A 19,595-nucleotide genomic window follows, 5' to 3' on the forward strand; every position below is an offset into this window, starting at 1 on the left:
TGGTCAGTGTGTGTCATATTGAGCAGTCCTTCCCAGTTGTTCTGCTGTTAGGGTCAGTTTGCATATTACCCTTTTATTATATAGGATGTGTGTGTGTGTGTGTGTGTGTGTGTGTGTGTGTAAATTTATCTTTACTCTGTCCATTAGTTGTGCGTTCTTTGTTTAAGAAATATGTTTTTATTGATTTTTAGAGAGAGAAGAAGGGACAGAGATAGGAACATTGATGAGAGAGGAACATCATGGATTGGCTGCCTCCTGCATGCTCCATACTGGAGATAGAATCTGCAACCCAGGCATGTGCCCTGACCAGGAATCAAACCAGCGACCTCTTTGTTTCTGGGTTGACACTCAAACACTGAGCCACACAGGCCAGACTAGTTGAACATTCTTATTGTATATTTTAGTTTCATTTTGATTAGGGTTAATCATACAGGAAACATATGCCTCTGCACATTTTTATTTAAAATTCTGAGTCTTTGTATGTAACATTGGCTCAAATATATCCGAGAAATATTTCTTTTCTTATCCCATGCCATCCTGCCATGGAGACAGTGTGAAATAAAGAAATGCTGTATTTTTTTTGATTCACACTCTTGGAATTAAAACTTTTTAGAGACCAAAGAGTTTTGGTCTATTTGTTTTGTATTTAACATAAGACCCTTCTGGCATTGATCTGGAACAAGTTCTGACCCTAATTTAATTAACTCTATAATATTCTTATTTCTTAAAATTCCCTTTTCCTGGAAAAATCAAATAACATGCTTGGAATAATTATTACCATACCTTATATTACTTACAACCTCTCTCAAATGGGGATAACCTAATAGATCACGAGCTAGTAACATTTGAAAATAATTGTTGCAAAGAAGCATAGTTTGTTCCTGGAATTTCCATTATCTCTGACATATGTCATTACTGTGCAGTGGCAAAGTTCTCTCTCTTGTGGACTCTCTCATCCACTCTAATTAATTAAGGGAACTGAAGAAACCAACTCTAACAGCTAAACCTATCTTTGTACACTTACTTTTGAAGAAGTGAATGATTTCTATTTCCAGGATAAGTAAATGAATAAATACACAGATTGGTTCAACTCACAATAATTTTATGACTATGACCCAGAATCAGAACATATATGATGATCCTCTTATTCAAAGAGCTCATTAGTAGGTAGTGGGGATAAACACAACCTCACATCCAAATGATGTGGAAATTGCAGTGCTATTGACTCAGAGTATTGTGGAAGTAAGCAGAAAATCATCCCACAGGTAGAAGCCATCAATTTTTATGGGGAAATAAAGGTAAACTCCTGTCTAAGCACTTTACATATATTCACTTTAATACTTATAAACACCCTATGAGATGGGTACTGTTGTTATACCCATTTTACTCTTGGGGAAACTGAGTCAAGAAATTTTGTTATTATTGTTTGTTTTAAGATAAGCTCTTCAAGGCCTTATATCAGTAAGTGGCGTAAGCTGACATAGGAGGGTTTCAAGGAAAGTAGACAGACGGTGTTAAAGATCAGTTAGAATAAAGGGCACAGAAAGAAAGAAGCATTGTGGAGATATGTTTCAGGTCGAGAAAACAGGATTTGAAATACACAGGATGGATAAATATATGGTGCATTGAGGGAAAACTTGTCATCTTGGTTTTGTAATGACAAAAATTGCAAGATAGAATATAGAGAAAGGTGAGCTAGGGAGCTCATTAAGGGCCTCTTGAGGGACTTTGTTTGCCACATTATGGATGCGGATTTGTTTAGGCCTCCAAAAGCCAAAGGAAAGTTTTGACAAGAGAGGTAATTTGGACAATTTTGCTTGTTACGAAGATCAGTTTGATAATAAGGGATGGGTTTCTGTGGAACATAACTTGGGGCAGAGAAACGAGTGAATTAAGTTATTTGAATCCACTGTAGAATGGAGCTTCAAAAGGGGATGACTTTGAAAGTCCTAAGGAACTACATTTGGCAAGATCTGCTCATTAACTGGGTATGGGATGTGAGGAAAGAGAAATAACAGGGGCCAATTCTCAGGTATCTAGTTTGGATGAATGAGGATGTTATCAAAAGTGGAAGTGAGCCCAGCCGGTGTGACTCAGTGGTTGAGTGTCAATCTATGATCTGAACCAGGAAGTCATGGTTCAATTCCTGGTCAGGGCACATGCCTAGGTTGCATGCTTGGTCCTCAGTGGAGGGCATACAGGAAACAGCCTACTGATGATTCTCTCTCATCATTGATGTTTCTATCTCCTCCTCTCCCTTCCTCTCTGAAATCAATAAAAATGTATTTTTTTAAAATTGCAGTGAAATTAGGAGGAAGAGCAGTTAAAATTGAAGAATTTCAGCCCATTAAGCTTGAAATATCTGTGGCATCATTTAAGCCCAGAAGTTCAGTAGTTTGTTGAATGTTTGGGTCAGAAGCAAGAGGAGAGTTTAATTGTATAGAAAGGAGGAACTGATCACTCAAAGATAGTGCACACAATAACATGAGCTGTGGGTGGTGAGTGCAGCCCTGAGAAGCACCAATGTTCAAGGAGAATGAAGAAGTCGATGAAAAGCCAGAGAAAGAATGATGATAAAATCATGCCCTGAAAAAGGAGTGATGCAAGCAATGAAACAGAGAGGTCTAACACTGAATTATTATCACACTAGAGGCCCAATGCACAAAATTTGTGCAAGGAGCTCCGAGCTGCCACCTCGGCCCTCACAGCAGCCCCGGCTTTGTCCAGAATGTCCGCCGGAAGTTCGTCCAGAAGGTCGTTTGGCCATCTAGTCTAATTAGCATATTACACTTTTATTATTATAGATAATGTGGTTTAGTCCATAGGTGCACATATGTGCTGCTTGGTGCCATGCAATCTGGAGGAATCTCAGATGCTTATAGGAGTGGCCAGGGATCCCAGGGCCAGTTGGTTACACTGGGTCTTGTGGGACAATACATCAAGGCCACTCTTGCTGAGATAGGAAGCCCCCCAGTTCCAAGGGAATCAGAGCTTGCAAGTCTCTGTATGATAGTTTTATTAAAATTTAACAAACCTGTGCTGAATCATAGCATTTAATGCTTTTATTACTTAGAAAACATTAATGTAATTTACTTTAAAATTTTTCCTAAGATCAAAACAAGTGCATTAAACTTTGCAAGCTGAAATTTGCCTTTCTGTATATATAGACACTATTTATCTGAATCCAGTTTGGGAAAGTTATCTCTACCACTGTGTCATGAAAATTACGTATGGTTAAAATAAATCTTGCAATTTCTCGGAGCATGTTGCAATGGTTTAGACTTCCAAGCAGTTTGTAAATATATATTCCATATAGAATTCTTTATCAGGGGTTTAGGAGAAAAGGCGGGAAAAAATAAAAAAATAAAGGATGTGTATCTAATTAGTATCCAACCCAATGCTGGATGCTTGGTCAGTCACTCAGCCCTTTATTCCTAGTCCAGCTTCTCTCTGTTCCAGAATTACTCCCATCTTCTGGGGACATTTTGCACCAGAGTGGCCCTGGGCACTCTATAAAATGCCTTGGCTTCGGTGAAATGAAGCAGCCTTGTTAGGCTGCCTAACTCTGGAATGATACATCTAGAATAAGGACAGAATCAGATGACCTGCACAGGGCTAGCCTAAAATCCATTCACTTATCTCAATAAATTCTACTCTACATCAGCCCATAAAAAGCTACATAAAACACACTTAACTGTGTTTTAGAACCCATTTTATTGCTTTGTGAGCCTTTCAGGATGTTAGAAACACTGTTTTCTCTAGGAGGATTGGCCCCCTGCAGTCCTGGCAGGTCCTTATAGATACTGGAATTTGTGTGTTCAGGTCATTATAATTCTCACGCATCCTCCACTCCAAGACTTGTGTGTACAAAGTGAAATGATAGTTTCTATTACAACCCTGATCCCAAGGCAAAAAGTGGATAATAAGTTAGATTCCATTATTAGAGTGTCTACATATTTATAGTACAGTTTTATTACATTCAAGATAGTTATCAGAATGGTTCCAGTTTCTCAGAATTAGACATACCTCAGGATAAAAACGGTACATTTTAATCTACCATATATCTAAGCATGTAAAATTGTCCTAGTGTGTTACCTTTCTGAGTCTCCATTTACTAATCTATAAAAGGTTACAGATGTACCATGTCACCTACAAATTCCTTCATCTCAAAGATATCATCATTCTACTGGGGAATTGTTATTCAGTGGATGTAAACTTGTTCATTCTTAATAGAATAATTTCATTAAAATATGTCTCATTAACATGAAAACACTTAATGTTGAAAACAGCTTATCAAAAATCTTGACTGATGAGAGATTGTTAATTTTCTAAGTGTTATAATTCAGGATAAAGGAGGAAATATTTGTGTGTTTTTGCATTGTGTCAATGCAATCATTTTTTGAAAATCAAGATCAGATGGATATTTAGACATCAAAAAGAGCTGCTTGAAATACTGAACACTATATTATTAATGCTCACCAGCTGAGGTTTGCTGACAAAAGGAATAATCATAAACCTTTTATTTTATCTCTGAAAGCTATGCCTGCCCGAGATCTGAAGCCCAACATCCATAAAACGGTTTCATACAAGTGACACCCTACTCAAAACAGCTGTCTGCAAGGAAACGAAATGGAATTTAATCTGCCATAAAATAAATTGCACAATTTCTTTTTCTTGAGAAAGTCATGCCTTTGTGGTGGTGGTGAACTGTAACAGTTTTTCTTTGAAAAGAATCAGCCCCTTCTATGTCAAATCCCTATTAAGTCAACCACCTGAAAGTTTCCTTCAGAAATAGCAACTGGAAAGCCAGGTCAGCTGGTCTACCGCCTGATGAGAGAGCTTCCCTACTAAATCTTTTTTAAAATATATTTTTATTGATTTCAGAGAGAAAGGGAGGAAGAGATAGAAACATCAATAATGAGAGATAATCATTGATTGGCTGCCTCCTGCATGCCCCTCACTGGGGATCGAGCCTGCAACCTGGGCATGTGCTCTTGATTAGAATCAAACCTGGGACTCTTCAGTCCACAGGCCAACACTCTATCCACTGAGCCAAAACAGCTAGGGCCTGCTAAATCTTTAAAAGGACTAATTTAAAACATTAGCCCTAAGTCATTGTTCTAACCAAACATAAATACGTTTAATGATGCTTGTTATGAAGGAAGGATATATGAAACTAGCATATATTGTCAGTCATTTAATGTACAAAAATGATAATCTCACATGCTTCAAACTAATACTGAAGCAGAGAAAAGAATTGCAAAAAGAGTAATATACTAGTCAGATAACTGACAGTAAGATGAGATTCACCATCTCTTCAAAATAAAGTTATTGGAAAAAACTTTAATAATAACTCAAAGAGCAAATATAAATATTTATAACCCCCAAATAGACTACTTTATATGGGCATTTTAAAAAGACAACTCACAATAAAGGAATGGTATGTTTCAATGTGTTAACTTCATTCCCTTAAGTACACAAAACATTTTTACATGATAAAGCAAAAGAAATAACAAAATTTTTCAAATGTGAACTTTGGTCTAATATTATATGTAGTATCTAACATGCATTCAACCTAGATTATGGAACTTAGGTTTTGCCTCTTCATTCTATTACATATTTTCCAAAATCTTACTTTTGAGTTCAAAATTAGCTTAGAAACCATTCATGCAAAGGGAAAGCTCATCAAGGATACAAAACTCTCAAGATTATTCCCAGATAAATTCTGGAGACTTCATTCTCTCAAACTACAAACTCATAGTTTACCTTAGAACAGTTTAAAATAGTTCTTTTTATATCTAACTTCATAAAATTGTCTATTTGCATTGAAGTTGCAACAAATGTATCTTTGTAAATTCAAGATAAATCTTACTGAATCTTTTTTTTTTAAAGAAAAGAAAACATCAAATTTAATTTAAATTATCTGGAAAAAACAATGGAGCAAATCAACTCCTAAAAAAGAGGGCTGTTTTTGTGATCACATTTATTGGAAGGGTTGGAGAAAAATAAAAATGCCATTTAGCTTTAGAATTTGTGAGTTATGTGCAAATAAACTCATTTCAGGAGCAGAAGAATCCTTAGTCATTTCTTAATATCAAAATTTACACAGGTTTCTCTTTTGAATATCTTCTACCTTTAAAGACGCAATCATATAAAGTCTCCTAATTTCCACACAGGATATATTCTTTGTTTCAACCAACTCTCAATGGAGGGGCAACTAGGACAACACCATCTCCCCGGACAAAAAGCATTGGAATATTCCGTTTTGTTGATTTATATATCTCTTCATATGTTTCTTCATCAATTTCTATAGTAGTCACAGTTTCTTCCACATCTCCCAATATCATATTTAAATGTTGATCATAAGCATGTAATCTACCTCTAAGCTCTCTGTCATTTCTCATTTTCACATAAATTCGTTCATCCAGGCTGAGCCTGATAAGATCCAGGGGCTCTTCTACAGTGTTGGTAGTTTGTTGCTGGTCCACGTCGTCCGCCATGTTTCAAACCCTGCGCCCCAATCTTACTGAATCTTAATTTCATCAAATGTAGATATACTATTGCTTTCTTTAGAAGACAGAAAACTATAATTCCCATAACAATCATTAGCAATGTTCTGAACCTACCAGTGCCAGTGTTATGTAGGCTAATTTATAAAACAATCTATTAAGAATACATATACCTTACCCTAGCCAGTTTGGCACATACCTCGGTTGCAGGCTCCTCCCTGGCCTGGGCCTCAGTCAGGGAGCTTGCAGGAGGCAACCAATGAATGTGTTTCTCTCATACCTGTTTCTCTCTGTCTTTCCCTCTCCCACTCTCTCTAAAAATCAATGGAAATATATCCTCATGTGAGGATTAAAAAAAAAAGGAATACATATACCTTTAAAGTATCTCAAGATCATTTATTCTGATCTTTAAAATAGGTACTTATTCAAAATAGGTTTCTACTAGAATGAATAAAGCATTCCAGTATTAATGATGAGAATTGCAAGTGTGTGTGTGTGTAACCCGCAGTAACACTCTTGAAAATGAGAGATTATACACATTAGCTCTATAGGGAGAAACAGATATAACAAAATGCTATTCCAAACATTCATGCAAAGGGAAAGCTCATCAAGGATACATAACTCTCAAGATTATTCCCAGATAAATTCTTTTATGTAGACATCTACAACACGTGAGATTACATTTTTAATTTAAAACCAGAGGGAGAAAACTGAAAATGCTTTGCCTTCTGAGACCAATTCTACTCAGTACATATTCTGTCACTGATGGCTAATTATTCACATTTTATAAATGCAAGGATACTTTTTATTAGTTAGTTTTGTAACTTCCCAAACTTACTCTGGGAGGTAGGTTCATTTCCCTGTGACCTTGCGAACACATACTCTTTTACATTCATATTTATGACCCTTGGAAACAGTGCCACTCTATGTCTTAGATTCCCTTTTAACCACAAATGCTCAACTAATTGGTAAAACACAGCCATTTTATTAAAACTATCCATTTGACCGCTGTGCAACATGATATACACATTTATCATCAGAAAAACGGAACAGCTTTCTCTCAATTCTTTAGCAAATGATGAATTGCTAAACAGAAAAGTACACAGTTGTAGTTTCTTAGTTTATGCTTCCTATTAATATTTATGATTATCTTTTGATTTTAAATTAAAACATTTTTACAATTTAAAATACATGAAATCTAAGCAATCCCAAGATTCATTTATAGTGACTTGCTCTCAATAAATCTGAGACATAGAAATTGCTTGTCTCATAGTCTAGTGTAGTATCTGATGGAATACCAGCACTAAAGCATTTTTGTTGACTGTCATCTCAGAATCTTTATATGCACTTTAGTGTTAGTATTTCATCATATAAAATAAAAATGCACTACCATTCTTCTTCTGTTTTACAACCTTCTCACACTGATGATATCTTCCAACTCTCAAAAGCTGTAAAACTCATGCTAACTGATTTGTCTGCTTATTGAAACTTTCCTTAATGTATAACCAGAATATTTGAGTCAAATAGGACCTGAAATTCAAGGCTCAGTTCATTTGGAAATTGATTGAAAAGATTTTTACTATTTAAAAAATGTATCAACACTCAACCATGTGAAGACTCTATGATTTTTATGGTAATATGGATCTTTAAAGAAAGTGCTTTCACACACACACAAACACACACAAATACACACACACAGGGTGTCCCCCAAAAATGTATACATACTTTAACAGCTTTAGCTCAGTTTTGAAAATGAAATGAATTTTAATAAACACTGGCATAAAAATTATTGAATTTTTCCAAAGCAAAATATATCTATAAAATGTTAAAAGGCATTTGTATAACAAAGAAGGAAAAATGGCAAAGGAGAAAATAATGGCAGTAAAGTGAGATTGAACATAAAATGCTATCAAATGAGTTCATGCGAAAGCAGAGCAAATGTCTACAAATTTGTGAAAATGCTGAATTCTATCAAAGAAATAATAAATGCAAACTAATACATGAAATTCTATCTCAACCTTTCCTTTACAGATCTATAATACAATATGCACAGTTACACCCATATTACACACTGAATCATAAAACCCCAACTTGAAACACATGAAAATTATTTTGAAACTCTGATTGGCATAAAAATTACATAGAGATCCTATTAAAATGCAGCTTCTGATCTATCTGGATGGGGCGTGAGATTCTGCATTTCTTCTAAACTTCAATGTAATGCTGCTGGCCTGGGGACCATACTTTGGGCAACAACTAGTCATGCTATCTGCAGAAAAGTACACTGGATATTTTTAGTGTCTGGCTTTGCTAGACTGGAGGATAGTTTAAAGTCTATGATTTTCCCTCTCAATAGTACGTGGAGCATAACAGGTCTTCATGAAACTCAACTCCCTACCTTTCCCGATGAGGACGTTTGAAACAAGCAGGGGCAATAGCGACTGACCGAGTGTGAATGTGTGTGAGTGCATCCAGTGTGCAGCAGCACTTCCATGCTTGCATTTAGAAAAGTGTGTCAGCAACTCTCCTGCACTATCCACAATTTGAACTTGCATTCATCTAAGCAAACTGGGTTCAGAGAATTGTCAGGTTCAAATATATCCTATCTCTGAGGTTAAGCCCCAGCTTATTTCACACACTTCAACATTTTCCATGTGGATGCTGTTAACGTTGCCTGGAATTTGGAGATAAGCCCAGGATTAGTCCTGCTTTAAAGTCATCGCGAAGCCTTGTTATAGGCCCCAAGTTAAGTTGTTAAATGTATTTCTGAGAGCTTACTAAAAAAAAATATAATCACATTCACTCACTTTGGTAAGCTTCGGATAGCAAAAACATAGCGCTATTGTTGAAAACTCACCTGCAGGCATGCACCTTCATGTTGTTATAGACAGTAGCCTTTCGTCCTGAGGCTGAAACCATATTCAGTTTACCAACTCGAGGAAGAATATCTAAGCTGAGACTACTAGATGGGATCATCACTTTTTTTAAAGCATTTTGATAACTGGGTCAAACCTATTCAAGTAGATTTTTAAAAATCACTTTGCGATGTTCATAATTATTCAGTAATTATAAATTATTGTAGTATTTTCCTTCTCTATTGTTATGAAACCAACTACTCCAGAATTTTCCAATCACTATGTTGCTAACATTTTTGGAACTAGCAATTTCAAGTGATATTAACCTTATGTTATTAATATGGATAATACGTTTACTTTCCTTTTATTCATTTTGTGTGTGTGTGTATGTGTGTGTGTGTATGTGTGTGTATGTGTGTGTGTTTTGTTTTGGTTTTGTTTTTTTTTTTTATGTATAGCTACTCTATTGACCTGGAGGACATAAACAATAAGGCAGCAATATCTGAATAAATCTTGTCAAAATTGTATTGCCCTTGGCCAAAGGATATTTCAGAATAACCAGGAGAGCTATAGTGCAAAGATATTGAATGCATACTGAACTTCTAATAATGCAGACTTGGAATTGGAATATATTTCTAAAAATAAATATAAAATGTAACATTTATATATTAGAAGCTTATGATTTCTGAGTTGTCACAAAAAAGTATAAACATACTTTACAATATAAAGTAAAATAACTTTTAACTTCCTGGCTATAGGTAATATTAAAATTAAAAGAAGAAGAACATTCTGTCTTAGAGGCCCTGTACAAAGGGATACTGTAAGATAGTTTCCTCCTAAGACTGAATATAAACTTTAAGGAATTTTAATCAACACTCATGTAAGACCACTCATATAATTTTTGGTGGGTTCTATTTATTCTCCTTTTGATGAAAGTCTAGAATTTAATTTTTCTTTAAAATATGTAGTAAATCACCAAGTTATTTATAGGTTTAGAGGTTTTTAAAATGTTAATGCAGTTCTGATTTTTCCAACACGGTGCACATTACCAAAATTTGTCTTCATGTGCCCTCTGGCTTCTGTTGCATCTGGAGATAATAGGTAGATAGGTGGATGAATGGATAGACAGATAGATAAATTATTGTGGACTAGATCTGATAAATTGAGAGGATCTCCTCAGTATGGAGAATGTCTATCTTATAGTAGCAGGGAAGTATTTGGTGAGTAGAAATCAGTAATTGAGAGCAACTATTCTCCTCTGTAGTGCATAGTTCACTCGACCATCCAAGATTGCTCTCCATCAAAACCTTGCCATGAGGAACTATTTACATAACTAAAGTTACTTATCCCTATGTTGATAAAAGAAAAGTCTGAGACTTAGAGAAGTTAGTTAATGTACCCGGTGTCATAATAACTGGTGATGAGATTCTAACCTGTGTTTATTAATGTTTTATATTTCAAATTATTCAAAAAGCAGGGTGATATCTTTTAGGTCTACCAAATCCTAGTATTTTATCAGTTGAGATTTTGTAATCTGAGATATAAATTTGGATGAAAAGTCTCTCCTAATCCATGCAACATTGGAATTACAATGTATTCTAAAAGATAACAGAAGTACTTCCATAAAATATTTCTTGCAAAGTTTACTTTTACACATATTGATACATTCACATAATGAAATGTAATATGCAAATAATTTAACCTTTTGAAAATTTAATGATCATAAAGCAATGCTTTCAACTTGAGAGTTCATAGGAATAGAATATCTATGATTTACCAAAGCATTAATATTATTATTATTATTCCTTTAAATGTTCAATAAGGAAGTCAGAATCACCATAAGTATCCCAAATAATCCTTTTTCTGTTACTTAACTAACAGTAATTACATTGAAATCTTCTGGAACTCACTTCCCAGGTAACATTACCTGCAGGATAGTCCATCAGAATTACTACTGTACAGAAGATGACAGTTATTTGAAGTCAAGACAAAGGTAGATGCCACTATTTTCTATCTCTTTAAAGACTTTCAATAAAAAAAAATACCTCTGAGAAATATTCAGGAAAAAATGTTGTACAAACCACAATTTCCTATTACCAAGTGTTTCCCTACTGTTACCTCCAGGTCAAAATTCTGCTGTAAGACAAAGTTAATTATGTAGAAAATTCTCCACAGATACACCGTCTGATTTCTCTGAGTACCAGTCAACCCCAAAAGACCAGTTGTTTGGTGTGTGCAGCCTGAGATATCTATTCCCTTATTCATTCCTTTATAGAAAAGCAAAGTTTTAGCTTTCACACATTAAATGCCTATTTTTAGTCTGAGACAAGAATGACTGTTTTGAAATAAATAGCCTCAATTAGAATAAAAAAGAAATCAATGTTACATAAATAAAATTTTATATAATAAATTTCAAGTTCAGATACTGGGTTATGCTCTTAGGTAGTATTGAATGCACATCTTTCAAAGCAAGGCAAGGCAAAACCTGCTTTAAAATCAGCGTAAATCACCAAGTTGGTAGTTTACTATTTTAATGGAATGATGTTAGACAACTTTATTTTTGTCCTACCAATGTTAATATTAGGCAGATCCTGAGTCAGTATCTGAAGTGAATCACTGAAGACCAGAACTCTCTTAAAGAAACCTGAAAACTAACATACTAAGCAGTTTTACTTTTACATAATTTTTGGATACTATACAGAAAATGGTGTTTTTTGATCCAAATAAAATTTCAAAACTTCAATTAACCCATATGATATCAAGATGTATTCTCTTGTGAGGCATAAGAATAATATGCAATCAAACTATTTTACTATCACTCTTTCTTACAGTTGTACAGCATTTTAAGCAGAGCCCTTTCATGCAATAAGGTAGAAAATTATACCCTCAAATAGATGAATATCATTAGAAAAGGTTTCCTCCTCTTCACTCACACCAGCAAGAAAGATAAAGATAAAATTTGTTTTATCTGCAGTATCAACTACTTCCTCATTTAGACCAAATATAATTGTTAAAACCTAATCTCAGGAAAGTTTCTATATTTTATCCCCCTGTCTTATAAAACCAATTGTTTATCAGAATGCTAAATTATTAAAACTTACATCAAATTTGCTAATACACTGTTAAGCCAGATTTGTTTTATTATTTTTTCAGACATGACAAAATAGCTAGAATTGCCAAAGAAAATATTTGTGTCTCACTATAATTTTTAGTATTTATGAAGTAACATAAGCATAACCCAGAGAATGTATCATACTTATAAATAATAGAAGTAGATAATCTTCAGAAACAGAAACAGATTTTATAGTTTTACTGAAATATTTCACTATTCATAAGTACTCACCATGACATATTTTGCAGTGTTTGTCCTGAAGCTGAAAGTAAAATTTGAGACATTTGCTAACACCTGTCTAATTTACAACAGGAATGTCATGCAGATTTTTTTATACTTCCCCAAATGACAACAATAATTTCTCATTCTGTTTATTTTGCATTTGGCCAACATTTTATGCAATCACAACATAGACAAAACTTCGTAATCACTTTTCAGAATGAATCAAAAAGAAACATTACAACAACCTTCTGCCTATTTTAAGCCTATCATGTTTGTCTAGGAGGTGAATAACAGAATCAGATAAAATATTGAAACTGTCTCTTACCTCTGTCACTGAAGTCGTCTACTAGAATGATTTCTGCTATCAGACTCTCCGGGGTTCGGTTAATTATACTGTGTATGGTACGCAGGAGTGAAGTCCAACCTTCATTATGAAATGGGATAATGATGCTGGTGTTTGGCAGTATTTCCAGGTACAGCTTGTGCTTACAACTGGAGATAATAAAGGGACAAAAAAGCTAGGTCAAATGCAAAACTAGAATATATTACATATTGCTATTTACATATTACGTTATCAGAAGGATTTAAAAACTAGACCTTGTCAATACTTACTTTTCCAGCCAGAGCTTGCACATCTTAACAGTTACTCTGCTTATTCATGGAATCCATTAATTCCTTTTCTCACTCATTCTTTTTTTTTTTTTTAACAAATTTTATTGATTTTTAGAGAGAGGAAGGGAGAGGAATGGAGAAAAAAACTGATGTGTGAGAGTGAAACATCAAGTGGTTGCCTTCTGCCCAACCCCCACCTGGGGTCAAGCCCACAACTTGGGCATGTGCCCTGACCAGTAATCAAACTGGCAACCCCTCAGTACATAGGATTATGCCCAACCAACTGAGCCACACAAGCCAGGGCTCGCAATCATTCATAATAAAATAATTATGTATCCTTTTTTGTATCTTCAAATACCAGGCAAGAATTACATTAAAATGTGTTCTTGTGAACTTAAAAAAAATATTAATAAGAGTAAATTTTGAGGGTTTTTTTTAGTAGTGATAACTAATACTTATTGACTGCTTACTAAGTAATAGCATATTTATTGTGGTTAAATACACGTAACATAAAATTACTATTAGTGACAGTTAGTAAATTCACAATGTTATGCAACAATCATCACTAATTCCAGAACATTTTCGTCACTCCAAAAGAAAACCCCGTATCCACTGCTCTCTCCATTCTCCCCTCCCACCAGTTCCTGGCAACTACTAGCCTGCTTTCTGTCTCTATGGATTTACCTATTCTGTATATAAACTGACTCATATAATATGTAGTCTTTTGGATCTAGCTTCTTTTCCTTAGCATATATTTTTAAGTGTTTAACCAGGTTGAAGGGTAAATTTTATGCATTAAAATTGTGGTTAACCTTTACATGGATTTCCTACAAAATTTTGGAAATTCACCTTCTTTAATAATTATGCTCTATCAGTTTTGGTTGTGGTATGTTTCAGCAGCTAGGTAGTATATAAGGCTGTACAGGGGAAAACACAGTATTAAAATGAAATCAAAGAACATTTAATACCCAATTATTATACACTGATACAACCACATAATAAGATTACATTTAGATCCAAAGAGAGGTGATTGATTCAAGAGAGCGACAGCGTAGGTGCACACTACACTCACCTCCTCCCAGGACCAAACTGGAATTACAATTAAAATATAGAACCACCAACCTGAATAACCAACCAAAGACTATCTGAAACAGAAATCGTATAACCAAGAATTTACAGGAGGTGGCACATGGAAACTGACAGGAAGGGCGGAGACAGGAATAGGGCTGCCCCCCTCCCACAGGCAGCAGCTGAGAATCCAGAGGGATGTCTCAGCTACATAAGTTGCCCTGAGGAGCAAGATCTCAACCCCATGCTGGGCTCCCTAGCCCGGAGCACCAGAACCAGAAAGAGGTACCCACATAATGACTGGCTGTGAAATCAGAGGGGTGTCTGTATGCCAGGGAGAGATTAGAGTCTGCAAGAAATTGGGGCACCCTCTTAAAGGGCCAATACCCCAAATCTCACTGGCAGGCAGTCCCCCTGGGTGCTGGTGGAGGAAGAGAGGAGCAGGCTAGAGTCATGTGAGGAGAGACTGAGGTGTGTGGCTCCAGGAAGAGAGATGAATGGCAGCCACTAGGGCACCTGAGCTGAGTGCCTCTCTCACACTGCAGACACCATCTTTCCTGGGTGGAGCACTCCCCTCCATGCACCATCAACTTGGGGAAAAGCAATAGCGCCAGCCTGCAGAGCTCAAGTCCTGCAAAGGAGTCAGTGGCCTGGGCCCAGGTTGTAGAGTTCCGGTGGATTCCAAGGGTGTCAGTGACTGAGTTGTGTGCCTCGGGGGTGAGGGTTTCTTGCCTTAAGGATTCACAGACCCGTGGACAGATACATAAAATTATCAGAATCAAATCAGACAAGTGACATAACAGATGGCCCAGAGGCAGTGAGAGCTGGAAGGAAGTATGACTAACTTTGTCTGAAAGAATCAGGGGCGTCTTTACAGATGAGTCTGTATGTCGAGAACCGATCATGCAGGATCCTGAAAATGATTCTAAGGGATTTGGACATTAGCCTGTAGTCAGTGTGAAGTTCCTCACAGATTGTCAATGATGAGAAAGACAGAACTGTGTTTACACGTTCCCCCGGCAGCAGGCAGACAATACATTGAAGACAGCAGAGACTACAGGCAGAACAGCAAGTATAATAGTTCTGGCAAAAAAAAAAGAAAAAAAAAAAAGGAGGGTGCTGATCTGATCACTCAAAGGAAAACCAACCACCTTGTGAACAGTGTTTAATCTGATTGAATGATATTTAATCATTTTAGCGTTTAACCTGCTCTAAAGGATGTTGAAAACACTCCCAAACTCAGCCATTGGGGTCAGGAAGCTGTGGTCCAGATGGCTGCATCTCAGCATTGCTAGGAATATTGAAGCATATCCAGGGCTTTATTAAGAACCTGCAAACTGTCTATTTCAGGTTTAATCTCAAGACAGGTTCGGAATGGAAGTTTGTTAAATATGAAGACAATGTAACGATATGGAACTCAAAGAAATAAGTAAAGAACAATTTATATGTTTATGGTTACAGGTATGTAGCAAAATTACCAGGAGGAAATAGAGACATCAAAACATTTGCTGCATTAAGTTTACAAAAATATGAATGAAAATGCCGGTAATTATTGTATTTAATATTGCTGTATTATTTTAAAATAAACATTTGCATAAAATTAACTTAAGAGTTTAGGAATGGCTCAGAGATGAGGACATCTCTTTGTTAAGCAACAATTTATCTAAATGGATTAAAAAAAAAACACTTCCTCAAATTTTAAATGAATCAGAGAGACAAAAGAAATAGTTTACAATCTCAAATTACTTGAGAGAAATGACAAATCATGAAGGCATTTTAAAAGCTGACAAAAAACCTACAAATTAGTCTGAAAACATTCTTCTCAACCATTGACAATAATGAAAATAAACTTCAATAGATAATTTCTCATACTCTTCTGTTTTCCCAAAACAATCCACACACATTTTCTGACATTCTCTATTGTCATTTATTAAAATGAAAAATTTAAAATATTTTTAGTTTAACAGCATTGCTAATTTTAAACATACTTAACTGTCATTCCTTTTATAGCTAATTTATCATTATAATGTCATTGGTTTCACAAACAAAAATAAGTGGTCCTTTTAACTATAGGAATAGGCCTAAGTTCATTTTAATTACAGATATATAAAGGAAGTGCCATACTTGTGATATATATTTTTTTCTCTAAAAGAGATATTTTCTCATTCATAATACAATATCAACATTTATACTGCAGGTATTTAGGCAAACTTGCATTTGAGGTTGCTAAGACCTTTGTATTGGTCTTACCATCACCTAAACATTTTTCCTCGATGTCTAAGGCTGAAATTTAGTCTTAATTGCAATGCCAAAACTCACATTTTAAAAAATCAAACTCTTGTATTGCAAGATTTGAGTAAAATGTTTGGTTGGAAGTACTTGCATATTTCAGTCCTTAGGTCATTTTGTTAACTTATCTAACATACAGCTTTATTTTTTGTTTTACTGAGTTTTTTCATATCTACTTATATAAAGTGTATCAATAGGGAAGTAATGTTGTATTCATAACCAATGCCAAATCCCAATGGCTCAAACAACAAATATTCTGTTTTTTAATTCTTCTGCATGTTCACCACTGATTGGCAAGAAAATCTCTGCTCACTGTAGTCAGTGCAAACAGCAACATTTGGACCTGTCAGTCATTCTGCCAGAGGTAAATGAGAAGGCTGATGGGTCTTGAACTGGGAGTGAAGTGGTTTGCCTCTAAAATGACATAATGCTTTCTGCTTACAACTCATTCATCAGAAGCAGTCACACAGCACAAGGGATATGCTATCCTATAGAATCCAGAAGGAACATCAACAGAAATATTTGCCAAACCACTCTAGTGAACACAGCCATTTCAGTCTTCGGGCCTGCTTTTAAGTAAAAAAGGAAACTGTGTGATGGCATTTAATGGAAAAACAAACAAGATTCAGTTTCTTAATTGACAAAAATTATAATATTTAAGGCTCCACTTCCATAGAAGTTCATTTCATGATAGAGAGATCAAGTCATCAAGAGGACACAACAAAATGTTTTATGCGCCTAATAACAGGGTTTCTGAATATGGTAGTAAAAGTTGATAGAAAAGCAATTAAATAAAGATAACTCCATGGTGACAGTAAGAAATTTATTCTTTAGTTTGTTCCTTTTGTTTTCAGTCTCTTAAGGTAAAGGCTTAGATTATTGATTTGGGGCTTTATGTTCTTTATTTTTACCAGCACTGAATGGTAGAAGATTGGAATGATTTCATTATATGAGCTGCTTGAAATAAACAGTTTTAAAATTTTTATTTTTGTTCATTTAAAAATATTTTGAAACTGCCCTTAAACTTCCTTTTGAAATACTGATTAGTGAAAATATGCTTTAAGTTTCCAAGTGATTGATGATTGTCTTGTTATTTTTCTGCTCAATTTTAATTTAATTATTTTATGGTCATAGAATATACTTGTAAAATTTCAATTTTTTAAAATCTGTAGTATTTGTTTTGTAACCCAGGGTATGGTCAACCTTGAAGATATGTTTCATGCATACTTGAGAAGAATATATACACTGCTGTTGCTGGGTGGAGTGCTTTTTTGTTGTTTTTCTTACATTTCTTCTTTTCATAAAATGATATATATATGATATAAAATGATATTTATATACATATATAAATATATATATATATATTTCTCATGTGAAACAAATGAAATTTGGAGCATATTTCAGATAATGTTAAATGTGGTAAAATGCCATTGCACAGTAATGATAACAAACAGGCAGGAAGTGATATTTTGAGCTTGCATTAGAGTCCACATTCTAAATGATTATGATCTTGTACCATTTTATAATAATCATTATAATTCTCTGAAATGTTGATAAAGAGTGCCAATTCAGTTCCAGTCAGTTTCATTAGGCTGTGTGTGGGAGAGAAAGCAAGTTGAAATACTGTAATTTGTTTGACTTCCTGGCTATAGCAAAATGGTCCTGTATTTTGGGGGTACAATTAGACCACCGTTTGACACATTTACAAGTACCAGTGTCAACATCTTGGACACTCTCCAAATCAATTAATTGGTTAACTATTTAATTTACTGCCTTTTAGTTTATCAAACGCCTTATAAAATGGCTTTACTAAGTATAGTATAGCTAGTGAACCAAAAAAATTTTTTTTTTAATCTTCTCAAGGGAACCACTCATGTTCAGAAAGGGGAAATACTTTCCTTTAATTTTTCATCATTGTATGATTACTTGCAAAGCCATCATGGTTCAGCTGAAGTTCTCTTGGCCCTGTTCTCAGTAGCAGCAGAATAAAACGTCAACTTGGCATCTGGCTACTGACAAGCATACTGGGGAGCCTATCCATGTAAGTCATTTCCAGGCACCAATTTACATAATTGTTTTAATGTCAGATATTCAATTTCCAATGGCTGGTTTCAGTCACATTGTTTCGCTGTTCTAATCTTGCCATGTCAGTTGGGTTTGATAAAGCAGTGATAACTGGTAATTTATTTTGCTTTGACAGGCCTGAAAAATTAGTTTGGACTACTGGATAAACATGAGTGTGTTTGATAGCGCGTGCTTGGCAGGGGATGGTATCACTACTTACTTATTTGGTCTCCTCGTACATAAAAACTTATCTGTAAGTTAATATTCATATGGCAATATGATTAACACTTTAATGTAATAGGATATTTTGATGTCTATACTAAGGAACAAAATTGTGTGTTGTGTTCATGCAGCTGTGTGTTCATTGTGGCATTACCGTGGGAACATCTTGAACGCTGGGAAGAGCAGAAGTGGAGGCCGAGATAAGTGAGGTAAGTCGGGGTGAGAACATGAAAGGTGATGGTGGCTTTTCTGGACGATTATTTTTAGGGTAACAGGGGGTCTTTTAAGCATTTGAGATGATATGCCTTAGTTCTTAATGCTCATTGTTACTCACTCTGTGGAATGTAAGAGGGAGTGTGTGAGGTCCAATTATGAGGTTATTCTAAATTCCAATGAAGAGATGATAGTGGGTATAGCTGAGCATAAGGGAAGTGCATGCACTCTAGATACATTTTGGCATTACACCTTAGAGAGAGAATTAATACTAGGCAAGGAAAGAGACCTTGGAAATGTACTAATGTGTCAATGTCTATGCTAATTTGCATAAGCTAACCCATAAAAGCGACTGAAGGGTACTCACTTGAACAACAGTTTTAAAAGATTATTTCCTATCTGTTGTCCCTCTTCAACGCCCCCCCCCCA

At 35.2% G+C, this 19,595-nt stretch overlaps 2 protein-coding genes across 2 annotated transcripts in view; both read right to left on the bottom strand.

The window, feature by feature from the left end:
- GALNTL6 (polypeptide N-acetylgalactosaminyltransferase like 6) overlaps positions 1-13,333 on the bottom strand; it is a 524,449-nt gene extending 511,116 nt beyond the window's left edge. Inside the window, exons 1-2 of the mRNA XM_059699512.1 lie at positions 13,311-13,333; positions 13,024-13,190 (exon numbers count right to left, since the gene is read on the bottom strand). Coding sequence (XP_059555495.1) covers positions 13,024-13,190; positions 13,311-13,333 — 190 coding nt within the window. The remainder of the gene's footprint in view (positions 1-13,023; positions 13,191-13,310) is intronic.
- On the bottom strand, positions 6,183-6,512 carry LOC132234251 (U6 snRNA-associated Sm-like protein LSm3). Its single transcript, XM_059695293.1, has one exon. It carries the CDS (start codon positions 6,498-6,500, stop codon positions 6,192-6,194), a length of 309 nt encoding a protein of 102 aa, XP_059551276.1. The 5' UTR covers positions 6,501-6,512; the 3' UTR covers positions 6,183-6,191.
- Positions 13,334-19,595: the final 6,262 nt, after the last annotated feature.

Source organism: Myotis daubentonii, chromosome 5, assembly GCF_963259705.1.
Source record: "Myotis daubentonii chromosome 5, mMyoDau2.1, whole genome shotgun sequence".
Lineage (NCBI taxonomy): Eukaryota > Metazoa > Chordata > Mammalia > Chiroptera > Vespertilionidae > Myotis > Myotis daubentonii.